This window comes from Panthera tigris, chromosome A3 (genome assembly GCF_018350195.1).
Source record: "Panthera tigris isolate Pti1 chromosome A3, P.tigris_Pti1_mat1.1, whole genome shotgun sequence".
NCBI lineage: Eukaryota > Metazoa > Chordata > Mammalia > Carnivora > Felidae > Panthera > Panthera tigris.
Window position 1 is genome coordinate 23,881,964 of NC_056662.1, and position 19,317 is coordinate 23,901,280.

Genomic DNA, 19,317 nt, shown 5'->3' on the forward strand with positions numbered 1-19,317 from the left:
TCAGAGCCTGGAGCCTTCTTCGGATTCTGTGTCTCCCTCTCTCTCTTACCCTCTCACTCGTGCTCTCTCTCTCTCTCTCTGTCTCTCTCAAAAAATTAATAAACATAGGGGCGCCTGGGTGGCGCAGTCGGTTAAGCGTCCGACTTCAGCCAGGTCACGATCTCGCGGTCCGTGAGTTCGAGCCCCGCGTCGGGCTCTGGGCTGATGGCTCGGAGCCTGGAGCCTGTTTCCGATTCTGTGTCTCCCTCTGTCTCTGCCCGTCCCCCGTTCATGCTCTCTCTCTCTCTGTCCCAAAAAAAAAAAAAACAAAAAAAACAAAAAAAAACGTTGAAAAAAAAAATTAATAAACATAAAAAAAGGGGGGGCAGATGCTCTGATACTATAAACCTGAACGACTCCACCAAAAAAACCCCTGCTAGAACTGATAAACAAATTCAGTAAAGTCTCAGGATACAAAATCATTGTACAGAAATCTGTTGAATTTTTATACACCAGTATTGATGTCGCAGAGAGAAAAATTAAGGAATCAAATCCATTTACAATTGCATCCAAAATAGTAAGATACTTAGGAATAAACCTAACCAAAGAGGCAAAAGGCCTGTACTTTGAAAACTATAAGACACGGATGAAAGAAATTGAAGATGACACAAAGAAATGGAAAGACATTCCATGCTCATGGATCAGAAGAACAAATATTGTTAAAATGTCTATGTTACCCAAAGCAATCTACACATTTAATGCAATCCTTATCAAAATACCAACAGCATTTTTTACAGAGCTAGAACAAACAGTCCTAAAATGTACATGGAACCACAAAAGACCCCGAGTAGCAAAAGCAACCTTGAAAAAGAAAAGCAAAGCTGGAGGCATCACAGTTCTAGACTTCAAGTTATATTACAAAGCTGTAGTAATCAAAACAGTATGGTACTGACACAAAAACAGACACATAGGTCAGTGGAACAGAATGAAAAACCCAGAAATGAACCCACAACTGTGTAGTCAATTAATCTGCAACAAAGCAGTATAGAATATCCAATGGAAAAAAGACTTTCTCCTCCACAAATGGCATTGGAAAAACTGGACAGCAACATGCAAACGAATGAAACTGGACCACTTTCTTACACCGTACACAAAAATAAACTCAAAATGGATTAAAGACCTAAATGTGAGACCTGAAACTATAAAAATCCTTGAAGAGAATGCAGGCAGTAACTTTCTTTTTTTTAAAAGTAGACTCTATGCCCAGTGTGAGGCTTAAACTCATGGCTCCAAGAACAAGAGTCACATGCTCTACCGACTGAGCCAGTCAGGTGCTCCAGGCAGCGATACTTGCCATAGCAGCTTCTTTCTAGGTATGTCTCCTGAGGCAAGGAAAACAAAACCAAAAATAAACTATTGGGAAAAATAAACTACATCAAAATCAAAAGCTTCTGGGGTCCCTGGCTGGCTCAGTGTCGGGAGTTTGAGCCCCACCACTGGGTGTAGAGATCATTTAAATAAATAAAACTAAATAAAATAAAACAAAAAGCTTCTGCACAGTGAAGGAAATAATCAACAAAACTAAAAGGCAACCTATAGAATAAGAGAAGATATTTGCAAATGGCATATGTGGTAAAGGCTTAGCATCCAAAATATATAAGGAACTTATAAAACTCAACACCCCAAAAATGAATAATCGAACTTAAAAATGGGCAAAAGACACGAATAGACATTTTTCCAAAGAAGACATACAGATGGCTGACACATGAAAAGATGTTCAACATCACTCATCATCAGGGAAATGCAAATCAAAACTACAATGAGCTGTTACCTCACACCGGTCAGAATGGCTAGAATCAACAACACAAGAAGCAAAAGGTATTGGCAAGGATGTGGAGGAAGAGGAATCTTCTTGCACTGTTGGGGGGAATGCAAACTGGTGCAGCCACTTTGAAAAAGAGTATGGAGTTTACTCAAAAAGTTACCTTGTATTACTCAAGTCGAACCTAAATGCAATCACAAGTGTCCTTATAGGAGGCAAGTGGAGGGAGTAGTGAGACACACCCACAGAGAAGGAGACGGTGATGTGAAGACAGAGGCAGAAATTGGGGTGATATGGTCACAGGCCAAAGAATGCCAGCAACTTTCTCTTCTCCAGGAGAAGCTGGAGAGGTAGGGCTCCCCTTGAGCCTCCAGAGGGAATGTGGCCCTGCCAACATTTTGATTTTGGCTCAGTAAAACTGATTTCAGACTTCTGGCCTCCAGAACTGAGAGAGAATCAATTTCTGTTGCTTTAAGTCACCAAGTTTGTGGTAATTTGTTACAGTAGTCACAGGAAACTAATAGAGTGCCCTTGTGCTGTTATCCAAGTCTCAGTTTACTGTTGCCTCCTTTCCCTACCATCTGGCCCTTCCAAGAAGAATTTCCAAAAACATCCTAATTTTTTTTTTTTTTTTTTTTTTTTTTTTTTTTTTTTTTTTTTTTTTTAGTGTTTCCTCTTCCCGGCACTATGACAAGCACTTTAGCTCACTGAATCCTTATAATCCTGTTGGGAGTGGAGGTACTGATATTATTCCTATTTTACAGATGAGTAAAATGAGGCTCAAAAGACAAAATGATGGGACCACACTCCTAATAGGTGATGGAGCTAGTAGTAACTCCAAGTGAGGTTTGTTCAATCTAAAGCCCACAGTTTAAACCTCTATACTGTACTACCTCAAGCTGTCTCCGTGAAGTCAGAGTTTTAATTTTATTTTTTTAAATGTTTATTTATCTTTGAAAGAGAAACAGAGCACGAGTGGGGAGGAGCAGAGAGAGAGGGAGACATAGAATCTGAAGCAGGGTCCAGGCTCTGAGCTGTCAGCATAGAGCCTGGTGTGTGGCTCGAGTTCACAAACCACAAGATCGTGACCTGAGCTGAAGTTGGACCCTTACGTTACTGAGCCACCCAGGTGCCCCCAGAGTTTTACTTTTCATATCGACTGATGGCATTTGGGGACATCTATCTGAGGGATATTTTTAAGGATGATGGACCAAAGGAGAACAAACTCAACCTTCATTCCAACTCAAAGGAACTTAGCTGCCACTTCTATTTGGCTTTTCAGCAAACAGCATGGCCATCCTAGCATCACAGATAGCTCAAGTTAAAATGATCTCATATATCCATTTGCCCAAACTCCTTATTTTTTAGATGAGAAAGCTGGGTCCAGATAAGGGGACAGGCTTGCCCGGGATTACATAGAGGCTGTAAGTGGTAAAGTTGAAATTGAAGTCCAGATCTCACTTCAAATCCAGGACTGATTCTACTGCACATCACACTGCCGAAACTCATGGGTGTTGCTATAAACTAACCATAGTCTGGGAACTGACCAAAATCTGGGAAATTGCCAAAAGGCAAATGGAAAAATTGGTCTCAAACCTCTCAAAGCTGTAGCGCCCCAGTGTCTTCATTCTCATCTGGGATGCTCTAAATGCCTGCAACCACTGAGATGATCCAGGGGTTTGGGAGAGGGAAGCTTCTGAGTTGGGATGGAGACTGAAGAGACCATACTTACGTGACCTCATCCGAAATGGCAGGAAAGAAATGACAAGAATTCGTCAATTCGTAGAACTTAAAGGGATTTCTGGAAATATTGAGTAGCAGCTTTGGACAAATAAATGGAAGTAAGTTGTACCTCACACAATCATCAGGGAACTGCCTTGGGAAACTCAATATGCCTAATAATGGTAATGTCTGAACATTATTCATCCATTCTTTATATACGTCCACTCAACGTTGAGTCCCTGTTGTCCTGTCTTTATGTCTATAAGGAGGTTGGAAAAAAAAATAATGTATTTAAAGTATTCAATACAGTCTTAGTACACAATAAGCGCTTAACAAATGCTGTTACTAAAACATTAATTAATCATAGTATCTGTGGTAGCCACTGTTTTTCAGCCACGTTGATTTCCACTTCAGAGACTGTCCCAAGATACTCTTTGCCGACGTTCCGCCTCCCATTGTATTCTGGGACTTGTAGTCCGGAAGTGGGTGACTGATTTTTTTTTTTTTTTTTCCCCCAGCGCGCAGGCGCAGTGGCGCGGATTCCCGGAACAACCCGCAGAGGCTCCCAGGATGAGCGGGTGGCGGTGGCTGCTACCGCGGCGGCGGCGCTGACAGGACACGGGCTCTATGCCTTTCCCGCTGCTTGTCCCGCTCGGCCTCCTGTGCGCGCTGCTGCCCCTGCACCATGGTGCGCCAGGTCCAGGTGGCACCGCGCCCGACCCCGCCCACTACAGGTGAAAGGGGTCAGGCTCCTATCCCTTCCAGAGTTGGGGAAGGGGAAGCGCAGACCCGGTCCCTTTCCTTTCCCAACGTTCTAGGACTCCCCCCGCCCCTCCCCTCCGACACCCCGACCTGCTCAGACCCCGCCACTGGGCTCAGGTGGTGATTCCCATTTTCCGCTCTATTCTTGTCCTTTCCCCTGCCTCATTTTTCATACCCCGCACCAGGGAGCGAGTCAAGGCCATGTTCTACCACGCCTACGACAGCTACCTCGAGAATGCCTTTCCCTACGACGAGCTGCGACCTCTCACCTGTGACGGGCACGACACCTGGGGCAGGTAGTGCGAGTGGAGGAGCAAGGGGGCGGCTGGGGTCTGGCAGTGTGGTTCCTAGGCGGGCGGGTCACCTGGGGCCGGTGGCTTCACGGTCTCCTCGCCAATTCCAGAAAAGCTAGCGAGGGTGAGGCTACGTTCCCTCCAATCCACCAGGATCCACCCAGCCTCCTGGAAAGTTGGATCCCACTGTGGAAAAAGCCTGGGTTAGCCTGGTGGACTGGACCTTTGAGCTCCAACCATGACAGTACCAGGCACCAGCCTGGGGACTTGGACAGACCTCTGGAGTCCTAGGCTGTCGAGGAAGGTTTCCAAGAAATCAGAAGACCCAACCCCTTCATTTTGTAATTGGTTAAACTGGCCCAGGAGGGGATGTAACTCTTCAGAGCATTTGTTGGTGTAACTGAAACACACTCCCCCATTGCCCTCACATTACTGACTGCTTCTTGAGATTTCAGCTCAAAATGTCACCTAAGTATTAGCTCCCTTAACTACCCACCCCCTACAGGTCACTCTCACAAATCACCCCTTTTATTTTATTTTTTTATTTATTAGCACTTCTCACTCTCTGATGCTATCATTTTCACTTGCTACTAGTTTGTTTTTCTTACTTCCACTAGAATAAAAACTTATGAGGTGGAATTCTTTGTCTTGTTCCTTGCTGAGTGAAAGATCATTGCGTTTAGCTGAGGATGACATTGATTAAACACTGTGCTAAGCATTTTACTTGTGTCTTCTCATTTAATTCTCTCAACACCCCTAGGGGTTAAGTGTTGTTTTGTCCATTTTACAAATGAGTATGCTAAGGATTGGAGAAGTTAAGTAATCAACAAAATGTGTGCTGGTTTTCTTTCCTTTTTCTTTTTTTTTCTATTTAGTTGGAAAATATATATAAGCAAAAGGCAAATTCAAACAGTAAAAAATCATATACAATAAAGTAAGTCTCTTACATACCCTAGAACTCCAACCACTATTAACTTTCTTGTGTATCCTCCCCAAAATATTTTTGGTTTCTACCATCATATGTGTATGTGTATCTTTTTAAATTAACTCTTTAAAGTCATAACTTACATGTAATAAAATGTGCCCATTTGAAGCATCTAGTAACCACTATCACAGTCAAGATAGAGAACATTTCTGTCATCCTAAAAAGTTCTCTGTGCTGCCTTATAGTTCATTCCTCCACCACCACTGGCCCAAACAACTGCTGATCTGCTTTTTGTCTATGTATCTCTTTTTGAAAATGCAGATATAAACATACCTCACTGCCTATTCTATCCTTTGTCTTTTTTCATTTAACGATATAATTTGAATATTTTAATATTAGCCCATAGAACAATAGATAACAATTTTTTGTTACAACTTCATAGTTTTGCTCTGTTTAAATGTACTACAATTTAATCACTCTTCAACTGGTATATGTTTGTGTTATTTCTGGCTTTTTGCTTTTCTAAACAGTACAGCCATGAGCATTCTCAAGCATACAGCTCTGTGCACATTGAGATAAATTCCTAGATGTGGAAAAGCCTGTGCTCTTAGCCACAATCTTATACTGCCTCCCCATGGCAGAGAAGAACGCCAGTGAATATAGGTGATATGTTTAACCACAGTTGAGCTACATCAGCCCATCCTCCCAAGTGCATTAAATGGGTCAGAGCTTCTTGGTAATTTTCACTAGGGTTTTTCTGTTGTGACTGGAAACTGGGACGGGAAGAGTCATCACTGTGCCTCACTTACTAGTTTTGGGGGTATCTGATCTGGGGCAACCTTCAGAGCTTGTGTTGATTTTCTTACTAAGCAGCTGGAATTTCTGTCCTTTTACAGTTTTTCTCTGACGCTAATTGATGCCCTGGACACCTTGCTGGTAAGTGTCTTGATTGTTCCTTTACCTCACCATGGTTGTGCAACCAATATCCTTCCTCTTTTGGCAGCTTGACTGTGGGCGAAAAACAAGTTCTTCACTTGGGCCTTTTATTTTCATCTCCGTATTCCGAAGCTTCAGATTCTGGTTGCCCAGCTAGATAGAGGGAAACGATGAATTCCAAATGTATTCAGGGTCATTTATTTAGCAGATGTTTACAGAACACCTGTCATGAACACAGAACTGTGATAGGCCTGTATAACTCTCTGGGGGATACAGAGACTTTGAGACCCTCCTTGTTTTCAGAGACTTACATTCTAAACATAAATGTGGTGTTGTTTTTTTTTTTTTTAAGTTTATTTATTTTAGAGAGAGTGAGTGAGTGTGTGCATGCATGCTCAGGGGAGGGGCTGAGGGAGAGAGAGAATCCTAAGCAGGCACCACACTGTCAGCGCGGAGCCCACTGCAGGGCTTGATTTCACGAACTCTGAGATCATGACCTGAGCTGAGATCAAGACCCAGGTGCTTAACTGACTGAGCCACCCAGGTGCCCCTTCAGAGGCTTACATTCTAATTGGACATGTTCAGTGATAAAAATAGCAGTGACTAGTTAGTGTGTTATGTGTAGGGCTTGTGCTAAGCACTTTGTGTGTATTATCTTGTTTAACCCTTCTAACAACCCCATAAGGTACATCCTTTACTCCTTCTTCAAGTCAGGAAAGCTATTGCTTAGAAAGGTAAACTGGCAGGGGCGCCTGGGTAGCTTTGTCGGTTAAGAGTCTGACTCTTGGTTTTGGCTCAGGTCATGATCTCGGTTTCGTGGGTTTTAGCCCCACATTGGACTCAGCACTGACATTGCGGAGGCTGCTTGCAATTCTCTGTCTTCCTCTTTCTCTGCTCTTTCCCCACTCATGCTGTCTCTGCCTCTCTCAAAATAAATTTTGAGAAGAGGTAAAATGGCTTGGCCAGGGTCCACAGCTATGAAGTAGCAGAGCTAGGACTTGAGTTTAATTCTGTAGGACTCCAAGTCTTAATCATCTTCCTTAAAAAGGCCACAAGAGAGGATTTAACAACTTTATCCATATTTCACTATTTCTGGTCTGTCACCCCTTCTCATTTTTATATAAATTAATAGTATTTACATGGTTATGATCACCTTGAAGATATAATTTTTCTTTTTTTATTTTTTCTTAAGTTTATTTTGAGAGAGAGAGAGAGAATGAGAGTAGGGGAAGGGCAGAGAGAGAAGAAGGGAGAGAGAATGACACTTAAGTTGGGATCTGAAAGAGAAGCAAGTGTCAACTAGGGAAGTGAGGGAGGACAGAGTGTTCCAGGCAGAGGGAACAGCCTGTACAGCCTGTACAAGGGCCTTATGGCAGGAGAGAGTGTGGCAAAGGCAGTGAATTGAAGCGGGGCCATTATGTCTGGGAGGTGGAGAAGGAAATTCAGGAAGAAAAGTGGAGCCGGGGGTCTGGTTGGGGACCAGATGATGGAAGCCCTTGTTCACTGTGTTAAGGATTTTGATTTCTAATTTAACAGCAATGGAAAGCCACTGAAATATTTGAAGTAGAGGGCAGGAAATGCTGAGATTTCTGTTTTGAGAAGATTACTAACTGCAGTGTGGAAAAAGATTCATGTAATCATTCAGTAAACATTGAGTAATTGCTTCATGGGCTGCGCTTGGCACCCTGGGGGAATGCAGGAAAGAATGAGGCTCCTTCCCAGGCAAGATTCTCTTCATGTGGAAAGAAATAGGTGCCCTAAGAGTTGTGTGGATAAAGTTATTGGAGTCTTTTAATGGACGAAGAGGGTTCCTTTTAGCTGGAGGGATCAAAGGCTTCCTGGAGACATGACATTTAGACAGTCAAAGATAGATTGGATTTGGAAATGGGCAGACACAGGATGGAGGGATTTCTGGTAAAGGAAAGAGCATGTCTGAAGGCAAGAAAGTGGAAAATAGTGGTTATAGTTTTCCTGAAGTAGATGAAGATAGGTTAGATGAAGATGAACAGCGAGAGACATGGTCAGAAAGGTAGTTTGAGTCCAAATCATCGAGAGCCTTGAATGCTGAGACAGGATTGTTTTGGTTCCTTGTTCAAACCAATATAGACAAAGAAGGGAATTTACTGAGTCAGATAACTAAAAAGTCCAGGTAAAGGCTGGCCTCAGAATCAGCTGGATCCAGGCATATGAACAAGTCTTCACGAATCTTTCCATCTCCTATCTCTGCCTTCTTTGTTAGCTGTGTTCTCAGGCGCTCCTTATGCTGGCAGAGTAGCCATCAGTAGTTCCAAACTTACTTCCCACTCAGTCAGGAACCTGTGTGGGGGGGAGGAATCAGCCCTTTTGAATTAATTCCCGAAGTTGAGTCTCATTGATCTGGCTTGGGTCACACACTCATTCCTGAACCAGTCACTGGCCAAGGGATACAGTCCAGTGGTCCAGATCAAGTACCCATTCTTGCTACTGAAGGACTGGGGTCAGCCTCTCCCAAACTGCAAGAGTGACTGTGGAAAAAGAGTGATATCTCAAATTGAGGCACTACTATCAGAATAAAAGATATCAGAATTGCATTTGGCTGATGGTTTAAATGAAAAGGGTTTAATTTTCTCGAGTAAAAGAAAGTCTGGAGGTAATTTCTAGCATTGGGTTGGCTGTTCAGTGATGCCGTCAGAGACCCAAGCTCTTTGTATCTTTCCATTCTACTATCTATTAGAGTATTGGCTTTCATTCTGATGCTTAGTACCTCATGGTCTAAAATGGCTGCCACAGCTCTAGATGTAAAGTCTGCTTTCAAGGCAGAAAGAAGAAGAGTAAACACCATGCCAGCGGTATCTGTCCCTTTTTATTAGGAAAACACAATCTTTCCCCAGAAGTGCCCCCAGTAGACTTTTCAAGGCTTAGCATTGGCTGGGTAACACATTCACCTCTAGCAGCAAAGGAGGCTGAGAAAGCAAGTATCTGGATTTTCAGCCACCACCTTGGGAACCTACCAGGGTAAAGGAGATTGGGAATCTGTGTTGCGCCAACCAACCTGCAGTGTTTTCCACAAGGATGAATGTGACCAGAGAAGTTTAAAAACAACAGATATCTGCTGCAAATGTCAAACTATGCAGTCTACAGTCTCTATTGTTTCCACTAAATGGGTACATAAGGACTCTTGAATTGGTAACTAAGAATTGACTTAACCAGTCTCTTGGTATTGGGTCTCCGTGGTTTCTAGATCTCACTGTTTCCTTCTCCTGTCACCAGTACTAGAACAGAAACTATAGATCTTAGTTGAATAAGTGATGGCCACACCAGCATAGGATCCCAGACTCTCGATCTTCAGTGCCTTCAAGCCTCAGAGAGCCTCACTGTCAAGACCTTCTTCTCTTCCAGATTTTGGGGAATGTCTCAGAATTCCAAAGAGTGGTTGAAGTGCTCCAGGACAATGTAGACTTTGATATTGATGTGAATGCCTCCGTGTTTGAAACCAACATCCGAGGTGAGGGCTGCCTGCTGGGGTTTTGGAAGAAAAGAGTGTGGAGTTTTTGCCTCTGTGTAAACCAAGAGGTGGTAAATAGAATCTTAAGGGTCAACCCTGCCAGGGCACTTGGCCAAAACCAGTGACTGAAGAGAGATCTTTTTTCCTCCTAGAGGGTGGGGTGTGGAGGTCTCAGGATCCCCCATCAGCTTCAGACATGAGCAGGGGGCAGAGAAGAGACTGGAAAGAGATGTGCCAGAATTACTCACATATTTAGCATGTATTTGGTGCTAGGCATACAGCCATGAACAAGAAAGATGTAATCCTCGCCTTCTTGGAACTTATTGCCTAAGAAGCGCTACCCAATAGAACTTTCTGTGATGACGGAAATATTTTATATCTGTGTTGTCCAGTGTTGTAGCCAGTAGCTGCACCTGGCTAGTGAACATTTGAAATGTGTCTACTGCAACTGAGGAACTGAATATTTAATTTCATTTAATTTTAACAAATTTAAATTTAAATAGCGACGTGGTTCACGGTTCATGATTATATTATGTAGTGCAAGTCTAGGGCATTAGTTTCCAAAACTTGCTGCCCATCAGAACTATTTGGGACCTTTTAAAAAGTTGAATTGTGGGGCACCTGGGTGGCTCAGTTGGTTGAGCATCTGACTTTGGCTCAGGTCATGATCTCATAGCTTGTGAGTTCGAGCCCCACGTCGGGCTCTGTGCTGACAGCTCAGAGCCTGGAGCCTGCTTCTGCTTCTGCTTCTGCTTCTGTGTCTCCCTCTCTCTCTGCCCTTAACCCACTTGCATTCTATCTCTGTCTCTCTCAAAAATAAATTAAAATTTAAAATAAATAAATAAATAATAAATAAATAAATAAATAAATAAAAGTTGAATTGTCTAGGTTTCAGTCTAAACCTAATGAATTTGGATTTCTGGGTTGGGTCCTAGAATCAATATTTTTAGCAGGTTTCCAGTGATTCTCATAAAGCTACTACAACCCTTATTTGCAGTGAACTCCTAGACCACCAGTGGCTTAACAAACTGTCACTTCTGGAGGCTGTTATTTTTTGCTCCCTCATTTTGCTCATCTTTATTTTGTATGTATTTTGCAATGAAACTTGTATTACAGACATGTGATAACAGTTTTTTAAAAAATTAAGGAACAAAGACAGCATGATATAAAATCCTGGTTTAGGGATCAGATGGGAGTTTGAGGCCATGCTCACTGCTGGCCTCAAATTTTCTTCAGAGCCCAATTTATCTTCTGTAAGCTAAGATTGCCTTATACCTTTGTTATACCTTATACCTTTGTTGCTGATATGAATATTTCTTTATTGCTGATATGAATATACCAGCATATGTACATGTATACATATATGCTGGTATATTCATATCATATGTATATAATTATATATGTTTATATAATTATACCAGCTTTCTTTTGGTTGGCATTTGACTGGTATCTTTTTCTACTCTTTTACTTTCAATCTTTCTGTATTTTTATGATCAGATATATCTTTTATAAATTATATATTATATTTTGTTTGTTTACCCATCCTGACGATCTTTTAACTCAAGCATCTAATCCATTTACATTTACTATAATAACTTAGGTATTTGCATTCATTTCTGTGGTTTTATTTTGTGCTATTTGTCCCATCTTCTCTGTGTTCTTTTCATCCTCTTTTGTGTGTGTGTGTGTGTGTGTGTGTGCACGTGCCTTCTTTAGGTTGACTTTTCTCCCCCTTATCCATTTTCCTCTTATTAATGACTATGCTCAGTATCTGACTTTTTAAATAGTTTCCTGGAAAATTTAACAAACATTACAAATTTAACAAACATTACGGAATTAATGAAAATCTTTATTTTCCTGAATAGTACAAAACCTGGCTCTGAGAATATCCTGACCCACATGCTATAGATTATGTATTTTAGTTTTTTGTCTTAAGCCCTCCATACATTATTGCTGTTCTATACATTTGACGTTTTAGATTTACTTCTATATTTACTTGTATATTTCTATATTTATTTCTTTGGCCATCTTTCCTACCTGTGTCTCAGACTTTACATCTGTGATCCCTTTCCTTCTATCTGAAGTACTTTAGAATGTCCTCTAGCGCACGTGTGTTCTTGGAAGATTTTCTCAGCTTTTGTTTGTATAAAATGTCTTTTTGTTTTTTAAGCTTATTTACTTATTTTGAGAGGGGGCCGTGGGGGAGAGAGGTACAGAGAGGGAGGGAGAGAGAATCTCAAGCAGGCTCTGAGCTGATGTGGGGTTCCATCTCACAAACCATGAGATCATGACCTGAGCCTACATCAAGAATTGGACACTTAACCGACTGAGCCACCCAGGAGCCCCTATATAAAATGTCTTTATCTCACTGCCTTTGTTTGGTCTTTGAGGGATAACGTTGCAGGACATATGGTTCTAACTTGATAGTATTTTCTCTTAGCACACTGAAGAAATCTTTCCATTGTCTTCTCATTTCATTGTCGTTATTAAGAAGTAATCTGTCAATCTAATTGTTACTTTGCAAATGATTGGTTTTATTTATGCTGGCTGTTCCTTCATTTTAAAAACTTTTATTATGGAAGTTTTAAAATATATATAAAAGTAGAGAAAATATATATAATAAACTGGGTTACCCACCACTTAGCCTTAACAATCATTATTACACAGACTCTGCTTTTGAAATCTTTTTTTTCTTTGGTGTTCTGCAGTTTTACTGTGACGTGCATAAATGTGGATTTCTTTTTATTATCTTGCTTGGGATTCCTGCATCTAAGAATTTGTGTCATTCATTAGTTTTCAAAAGTTCGTAACTATTTTCTCTTCAGGTATTGCCTCTCCCCATTTCCTCCCTCTTCTCTTTTTAGAACTCTAGCCAGATATTTGTTATACCTTCTTACTATATCCTCCAAATCTCTTTGGTATGTTTTAAAAATAATTTTGTTTCTCTGTGTTTCATTCTGGGTAATTTTTTGAAATCTGTTTTCAAGTCTACTAATTCTCTCTTCAGATCTATTTTATTTGCTAATAAACCTATCTATGTAGAAATGCCCTGCTGGCTCAGAAGAGTGTGTGACTCTTGATCTCGGGGTCATGAGTTCGAGCTCCATGTTGGTGTAGACATTACTTAAAAAAAAAACAGTAAACTTGGGGTGCCTGAATGGCTTAGTCGGTTAAATGTCCAACTTCGGCTCAGGTCATGGTCTTACTGTCTGTGAGTTTGAGCCCTGCATCAGGCTTTGTGCTGACAGCTCAGAGCCTGGAGCCTGCTTCAGATTCTGTGTCTCCCTCTATCTCTGCCCCTCCTGCTCACACTCTGTCTCTCTCTCTCAAAAATAAAAAAAAACATTTAAAAAATTTTTTAAAAAATGAGTAAACTTAAAAAGAAAAACATGCCTATGTAATTAAAAAAAATTTTTTTTAACATTTATTCATTTTTTGAGAGAGTGAGACACAGAGTATGACCTGCGCCAAAGTCAGGCACTTAACTGACTGAGCCACCCAGGCGGCCCTAGGCTTGGTCATTTTTATAATTTCTTGCTACTTACTCATCTATTCCAAGCCTTTCTTTTATTTCTTTAAACATTTCTACATAATTACTTTGTATTCTGTGTCTGATAGTTCCAGCATTTGATGTGTTGGTAAGTCTTGTTCTACTGTCATTTTTGCTGGCTCGTACTCCTAATGCTTTGTTTCTTCGTATGTCTTGTGATTTATTTAGATTTTAATGTGCACTCATTCCCTAGACTTTATCCCTGGGCTTCTTTGAGGCCTAGATTGAAGGTGAATTCTTTCAGCTAGAGTTTTTGTTTACTTCTTCCATGTGGCTGGAGGCATTGTCTACCAAAAACTGACTTATGCTAAAGGTTTGAGTTTTCCTGGACTACTTAGTTGGTATGAATTCAGGTTGTAAACCTTAGTACCATCCTGTAGTTATTAATTCTTAGTGGAGATTTGTTTGTTTGTTTGTTTTTCTTCCCTTTACTTGGCATCAAGATTTGAGGCCTGCAGTTTTCCTTAACTGTATGCTAGGGGAGGTGGGTAGGGTTTATTCTGATCCATCCTTACACAGAGTATATAATTCTTTCAGATCCCAACTTTATGGAGGTTATCTTTTATCAGACTCTCCACTTTGGTAGGTCTTGCCTTTGTCTCTTGTTCCCCCTCTGCCAAGAGGAGGGGAAAGCTGAAGCTCAAGGTCACAAGATTTTTTTGCAATGAGAGGGCCATTCAGGATATCTATTTAGCCATGTTTCCAGATACAGAACATTTATGGCTTTTTACAAGTCCTAAGTATTGTGTAACAAATTCAAATAGGTTAATTAATACAATGAAGGTAATAACTACTCTGCCCCTCACCCCAGGTCTTAGGGGGATTGGGAGACAGAGTGACTGAGTGGAATGAGCACAGGCTTTGTAGTCAGACAGACCTGGCCCTACCACTTACTAGATGGATGACCCAGGGCAAGTCACTTTACCTCTCTGAACCTCAGTATCTTCATTTGAAGAGACAGTAGTACCTAGTGCTTGGTATACAGTAGGGACTTTACAAAAAAGTGATAGCCATTGTTTTTGTGACCCACCAAGAAGAAGAGAATTTGTGAACTTAACACTGCACCAATATGTGGGATTAAGGGATTCTTTCACTAGGTGGCTCTAGCCCCTTCCCAGCAAGCCACTCAACAGAGTATGTAGGTTTAATTGACACAAGGGAAAAACTGGTCCTTGGGACTCTGACACTTGTGTTTTGTGCCATCTGTAGTGGTAGGAGGGCTTCTGTCTGCTCACCTGCTATCAAAGAAGGCTGGAGTGGAAGTAGAGGCCGGATGGCCCTGCTCTGGACCTCTCCTGAGGATGGCTGAGGAGGCAGCCCGAAAACTCCTCCCAGGTAAGACCCACACTGACATGCGGGAGAAATGCAGTCCACTGGATCCTGCTTCTCTTGCTGGAGACAAGAGTGGCAATGCCGAGCTATTTTCTTCTGTTCCTCATCCAAACAGTTAGTATTTCTACCTCTGGCCACCCACCATGGAAGTCAGGAGAGTCCTGGGCATTTTGAGGGCTTGTCAGACCATGGCCCAGGATGGATGAGCTGATCTCATTACTGTTTGCAGGAGAGGGCTGAAGGCCGGCCTGGTGGGTGGAAGATTCTTGTTCCTATTTGAGTGAGCCCTTTTGCCCCCTCTCAGGCCCACACACTGCTGGAATAAAAGGGTTCCAGAGAAAAGCCTTGAGCTGCACATTAGGAGCCCCCAGTTCTGAACTAGCCAATGTCTTGACCAAGCCATTCTTCTCTCCTTGGCTCAGTTTTCCCATCTCTGAAAAGGGATTCATAATTCCTGCTTGCATGCCACATTGGCTTTTTGGGAGGCAGAAAATGAGGTCAGAAAGGAGAAAGTGCCTGGAGAACCTCAAACGCCACTGAAATGGGAGGGACACGTTTTGGAGCTAAGCTGTGTCCAGGGCAGCAGGTCAAGCCTCAGTGTGTTTGTCTGGTGGGGCAGCAGCTGGGCTCGATAGCATCAGCTGGACACTGTGTTCTCTTCAGGGCGTGGTGGAGACTCTGGGGCTGTTCACACCCAAACACATCACTCTGTGCTTTCACCAGCCTCTGGGCCATCACTGTTCTCCCTTTCTGGAGATGACTGGAGGACAGTGAGTGAGCTGGGTTCAGATCCACTCACGGCTCACGGCTCATGGCCTGAGTGTCTCCTTCCAAACATCATATCCTGTGTGAGTCATCCATAGAGCACACTGCTTAGTTGCTCCTTTTTTTTTTTTTTTTTTTTTTTGAATCATTAAAAAACATTTTGTATTGAGAAATGTACATACTGGAAAGTACATATTGGAGCAAGCCCCAGGGTATCTGCCATTCAGGTAAAGAAATAGGATTTTGTCACTCCCCCTCCTTTTTCTTTTTTTTTAACTTTTTTTTTTTCGTGTTTATTTATTTTTGAGAGAGACAGAGACAGAGCATGAGCTGTCAGCACAGAGCCTGACGTGGGGCTCAAACCCACAAACCGTGAGATTATGACCTGAGCTGAAGTCGGATGTTTAACCGACTGGGCCACCCAGGCGCCCCTGTCACTCCCCCTCTTTTTAACACTGCCTGACTTTTCTGAAATATTCTTTGAGCCCTTCTTGGTTGTGACTTGCATTCTCCTTCCTTGCCACTGGTGCCTGCCACTCAGCAAATTTATCACTTACAAGAGTAGCCAGACCTTACAGTTCTTGGAAGTTTTGATAACTTTGTTCACAGTTTGGTGACGCACAGGCTGCTCTGGGGTTATTTGACCTTTTGGCCTAGAGAGGAAATCTCTGCCTTTGGCTGTTTGTCCAGTTCCTTGCCTTGAATCAGAAGGCACCAGGGTGGGATGGGCAGAGCATAAAGGAGTGGGCGCATGGCAGGCATTCCCATTCCAGCTCTGTTTGACTCTTTCTGTATGACCTTTGAGTCACTTCTTACAGGCATGACTTTTCCTACCTGTAAACTGAGGATTGGACCACATCAGTAGTTTAGTGATTTATATCCTTAAAAAAAAAAAAAATAATAGTTTACCCCCTAAACTATTTGTTTATTTTTTAATGTTTATTTTTGAGAGAGAGAGACAGCATGAGCAGGGGTGGGGCAGAGAGAGAGAGGGAGACACAGAATCAGAAGCAGGCTCCAGACTCCGAGCTGTCAGCATAGAGCCTGATGCAGGGCTTGAACTCACGAACCATGAGATCATGACCTGAGCTGATGTCAGACGCTCAATCAACTGAGCCACCCAGGTGCCCCTCCTCCTAAACTATTTAGAGCAGGGACCCCAAACTGGCTCTTCTGGGGCTGTTTAGGGTCTGCAGATAGGTTTCATTTGGTTATAATTGCACTTGGAAAAGTATATGAGGGGAAATTGGATGAAAGTGGTCAAAAGATACACTTCCAGTAATAAGTAAGTACCGGGGCTGTAACATGCAACATGATGACTATAGCTAACACTGCCATGTGATATATTTGAAAGTTGCGAGGAGAGTAAATCCTAAAAGTTCTCATTGCAAGGAAAAACCGAAGTTTTTCTTTTTGTATCTATACGAGGTAATGGATATTAACTCGCTATGTTCATCATCTCGCAATATAGGTTAAGTCAGGTCTTTATGCCATACCCCTTAAACTCACACTGTGCTATATGACAATTATATCTCAATAAAACTCAAAAAAAAAAACCAAAACAGAAAAGTGTACGAATGGATTCTAATGGAACATGCTCTTCAGTGTGCCACAAGCCCCGTCACTTCCTGTGGCTTCAACCCCACCTGCTTCACACTGAGTTACCTGGCTGGCCTCTGAGAGCATGGTGTGAATTAAATAAAAGTAGAGCTACTCTAGCTAAAGTGAGCGTGCGTGGGTGTGGCAGCCGGGAGCATAGCCCACTGCTTTTCTCCTCATCATAGGCTAGAGGGTCACGTCGAGCAGTGCTTGATAACACCTGGGTTAGGTGGCCACTAAGGACCCTCCAGTCATGACCTGTATCCTTCTCTGGCTCAGTCTCTAGCAGATCATCCAGGAGATAAAGAGGGAAGTGCTGGCTCAGGCCTCAGGCTTGGGTCTGTGTTGAACCATCCCTATGTCCCTGCTCCTGTCTGGGATCATAATTTTGTGATTGTTCAGCATTTCAGACCCCCACTGGCATGCCGTATGGAACGGTGAACCTGCTTCATGGCGTGAACCCGGGAGAAACCCCTGTCACCTGTACAGCAGGGATCGGGACCTTCATTGTAGAATTTGCCACCCTGAGCAGCCTCACTGGTGACCCCGTGTTCGAAGATGTGGCCAGAGTGGCCCTCATGCGCCTCTGGGAGAGCCGGTCAGATATTGGGCTGGTAGGTCGGCTGCCACCCTTTCCATCTGAGTCAAGTCGGCCACCTTAGCCCCTGCTTGTAAGATTTGGGGCCCTGAGCAGCAAGTTGAAGCCCAGCCAAGAGACACTTAGGGTGACCTCAGCAGTGGTCTAGGACTTAGCATCAGGACACTGAAAGTTAACCAAACCTCTAATTCAAGTTTCGGACAGGGGAAGAGAGCATGAGACAAAGCACATCCTCTGGCAGGGAAAGGGAGCTGTGTTGTAGAGGTTAGGTTCCATGAACTTCTCTGACTTCTAGGAAGCAGGTTGTAGGCTTCATGCCCCTGACTCACATGGCAACCTTAGATCGCCAGCCCATCTGACCCTCATTTTCATGGTCTATTTGTGTTTGTTAAACTGTGTTTCTTAGAACACCAGTGCTGAGACATGTTGAATGGTGGGCCATTGTATGAAAAGGTAATTCCTCGTCAATTAAGTCTGAGGAATACTAAATATACAGTTGACCCTTGAGAAACACGTTTGTGAACTGCATGGGCCCACTCACACACAGATTTTTTACAGTACAGTTCTATAAACATATTCTCTCTTCTATATGATTTTTTTTCAAAAAATTTTCTTTTTTCTAGCTTACTTTATTGTAAGAATACGGTATGTAATATATATAACATACAAAACATGTGTTAGTTGACATTTATATTATCAGTAAAGTTTCCACTCGAGCAGGCTATTAGTAGTTAAATTTTTAGACTGTCAGAAGTTATACGCAGATTTTCAACTGTGGGGTTCAGCACTCCCGACACTTGCATTGTTAAAGGGTCAACTGTTGCATCCTTTTTTTGGAGAATCATAGCGAACACAAACAGGTGAAAGGTTATTGTGAAATCCTACAGTAAGTAAAATCTATTTAACTTTGCTTAACTCAACGTTTTCTAAGCTTATTTGAACCCAGAGCTTCCCTTTCTTCTCCAATACCTATTAACCCATGGAAATTGAACATGCTTTGGGCCAGATGATCTCTAAAGTTGGTTTCAGCTCTTAAATCAGATAATCCAGTGAAACTAACAGTAATGGAGCCAAAGCTGTCCAGGAAATAGCACTAGATTTAGTCAGAATTGGTTTTGACCCCAGGCCTTGCTACATCGAAACTATGTGACCCTGGACAAGTCACTCAACCTCTCTGATCGTCAGTTTATTTTAGCAGTAATGTTGATGTATTAATACTTCCTCCGGTGAGTCATTATGACTTGCAAAGACTGAGTTGTCTGAAAGTATTCAGGTAGAGACACGGTTTGTGCAAGTCTGGTTCTAAGCTTGAAAGTGAAACTTATATGGGGAATTCTTGAAAATCCCTTAAGAAGATGCCACTCTGGAGACCTACGGTAACTCCCTTAGTAAGTCCAACACAAGCAGGTTTTTCTTCAGCACTGGAACCATAGTGGACCCCATATCCTCTCAACCCCTACCATTTCTCTGTGCACACTAGCCTGTCTTCTGACAGTGTCTCTTTCCCTATGGGCCTTCTCTGGCCTGGAGCCTGCTCTGCATGCCTTTAG

The 19,317-nt window shown here is 42.4% G+C and overlaps 1 protein-coding gene across 1 annotated transcript in view; it reads left to right on the top strand.

The window, feature by feature from the left end:
• The window catches only part of LOC102969307 (ER degradation-enhancing alpha-mannosidase-like protein 2), a 127,675-nt gene that overhangs the window by 92,643 nt on the left and 15,715 nt on the right, over window positions 1–19,317 (top strand). Inside the window, exons 4-9 of the mRNA XM_007073614.3 lie at window positions 4,042–4,257; window positions 4,471–4,581; window positions 6,400–6,439; window positions 9,818–9,923; window positions 14,683–14,808; window positions 17,572–17,783. Of these exons, the coding sequence (XP_007073676.3) occupies window positions 4,151–4,257; window positions 4,471–4,581; window positions 6,400–6,439; window positions 9,818–9,923; window positions 14,683–14,808; window positions 17,572–17,783 (702 nt within the window). The 5' untranslated portion in view covers window positions 4,042–4,150. The remainder of the gene's footprint in view (window positions 1–4,041; window positions 4,258–4,470; window positions 4,582–6,399; window positions 6,440–9,817; window positions 9,924–14,682; window positions 14,809–17,571; window positions 17,784–19,317) is intronic.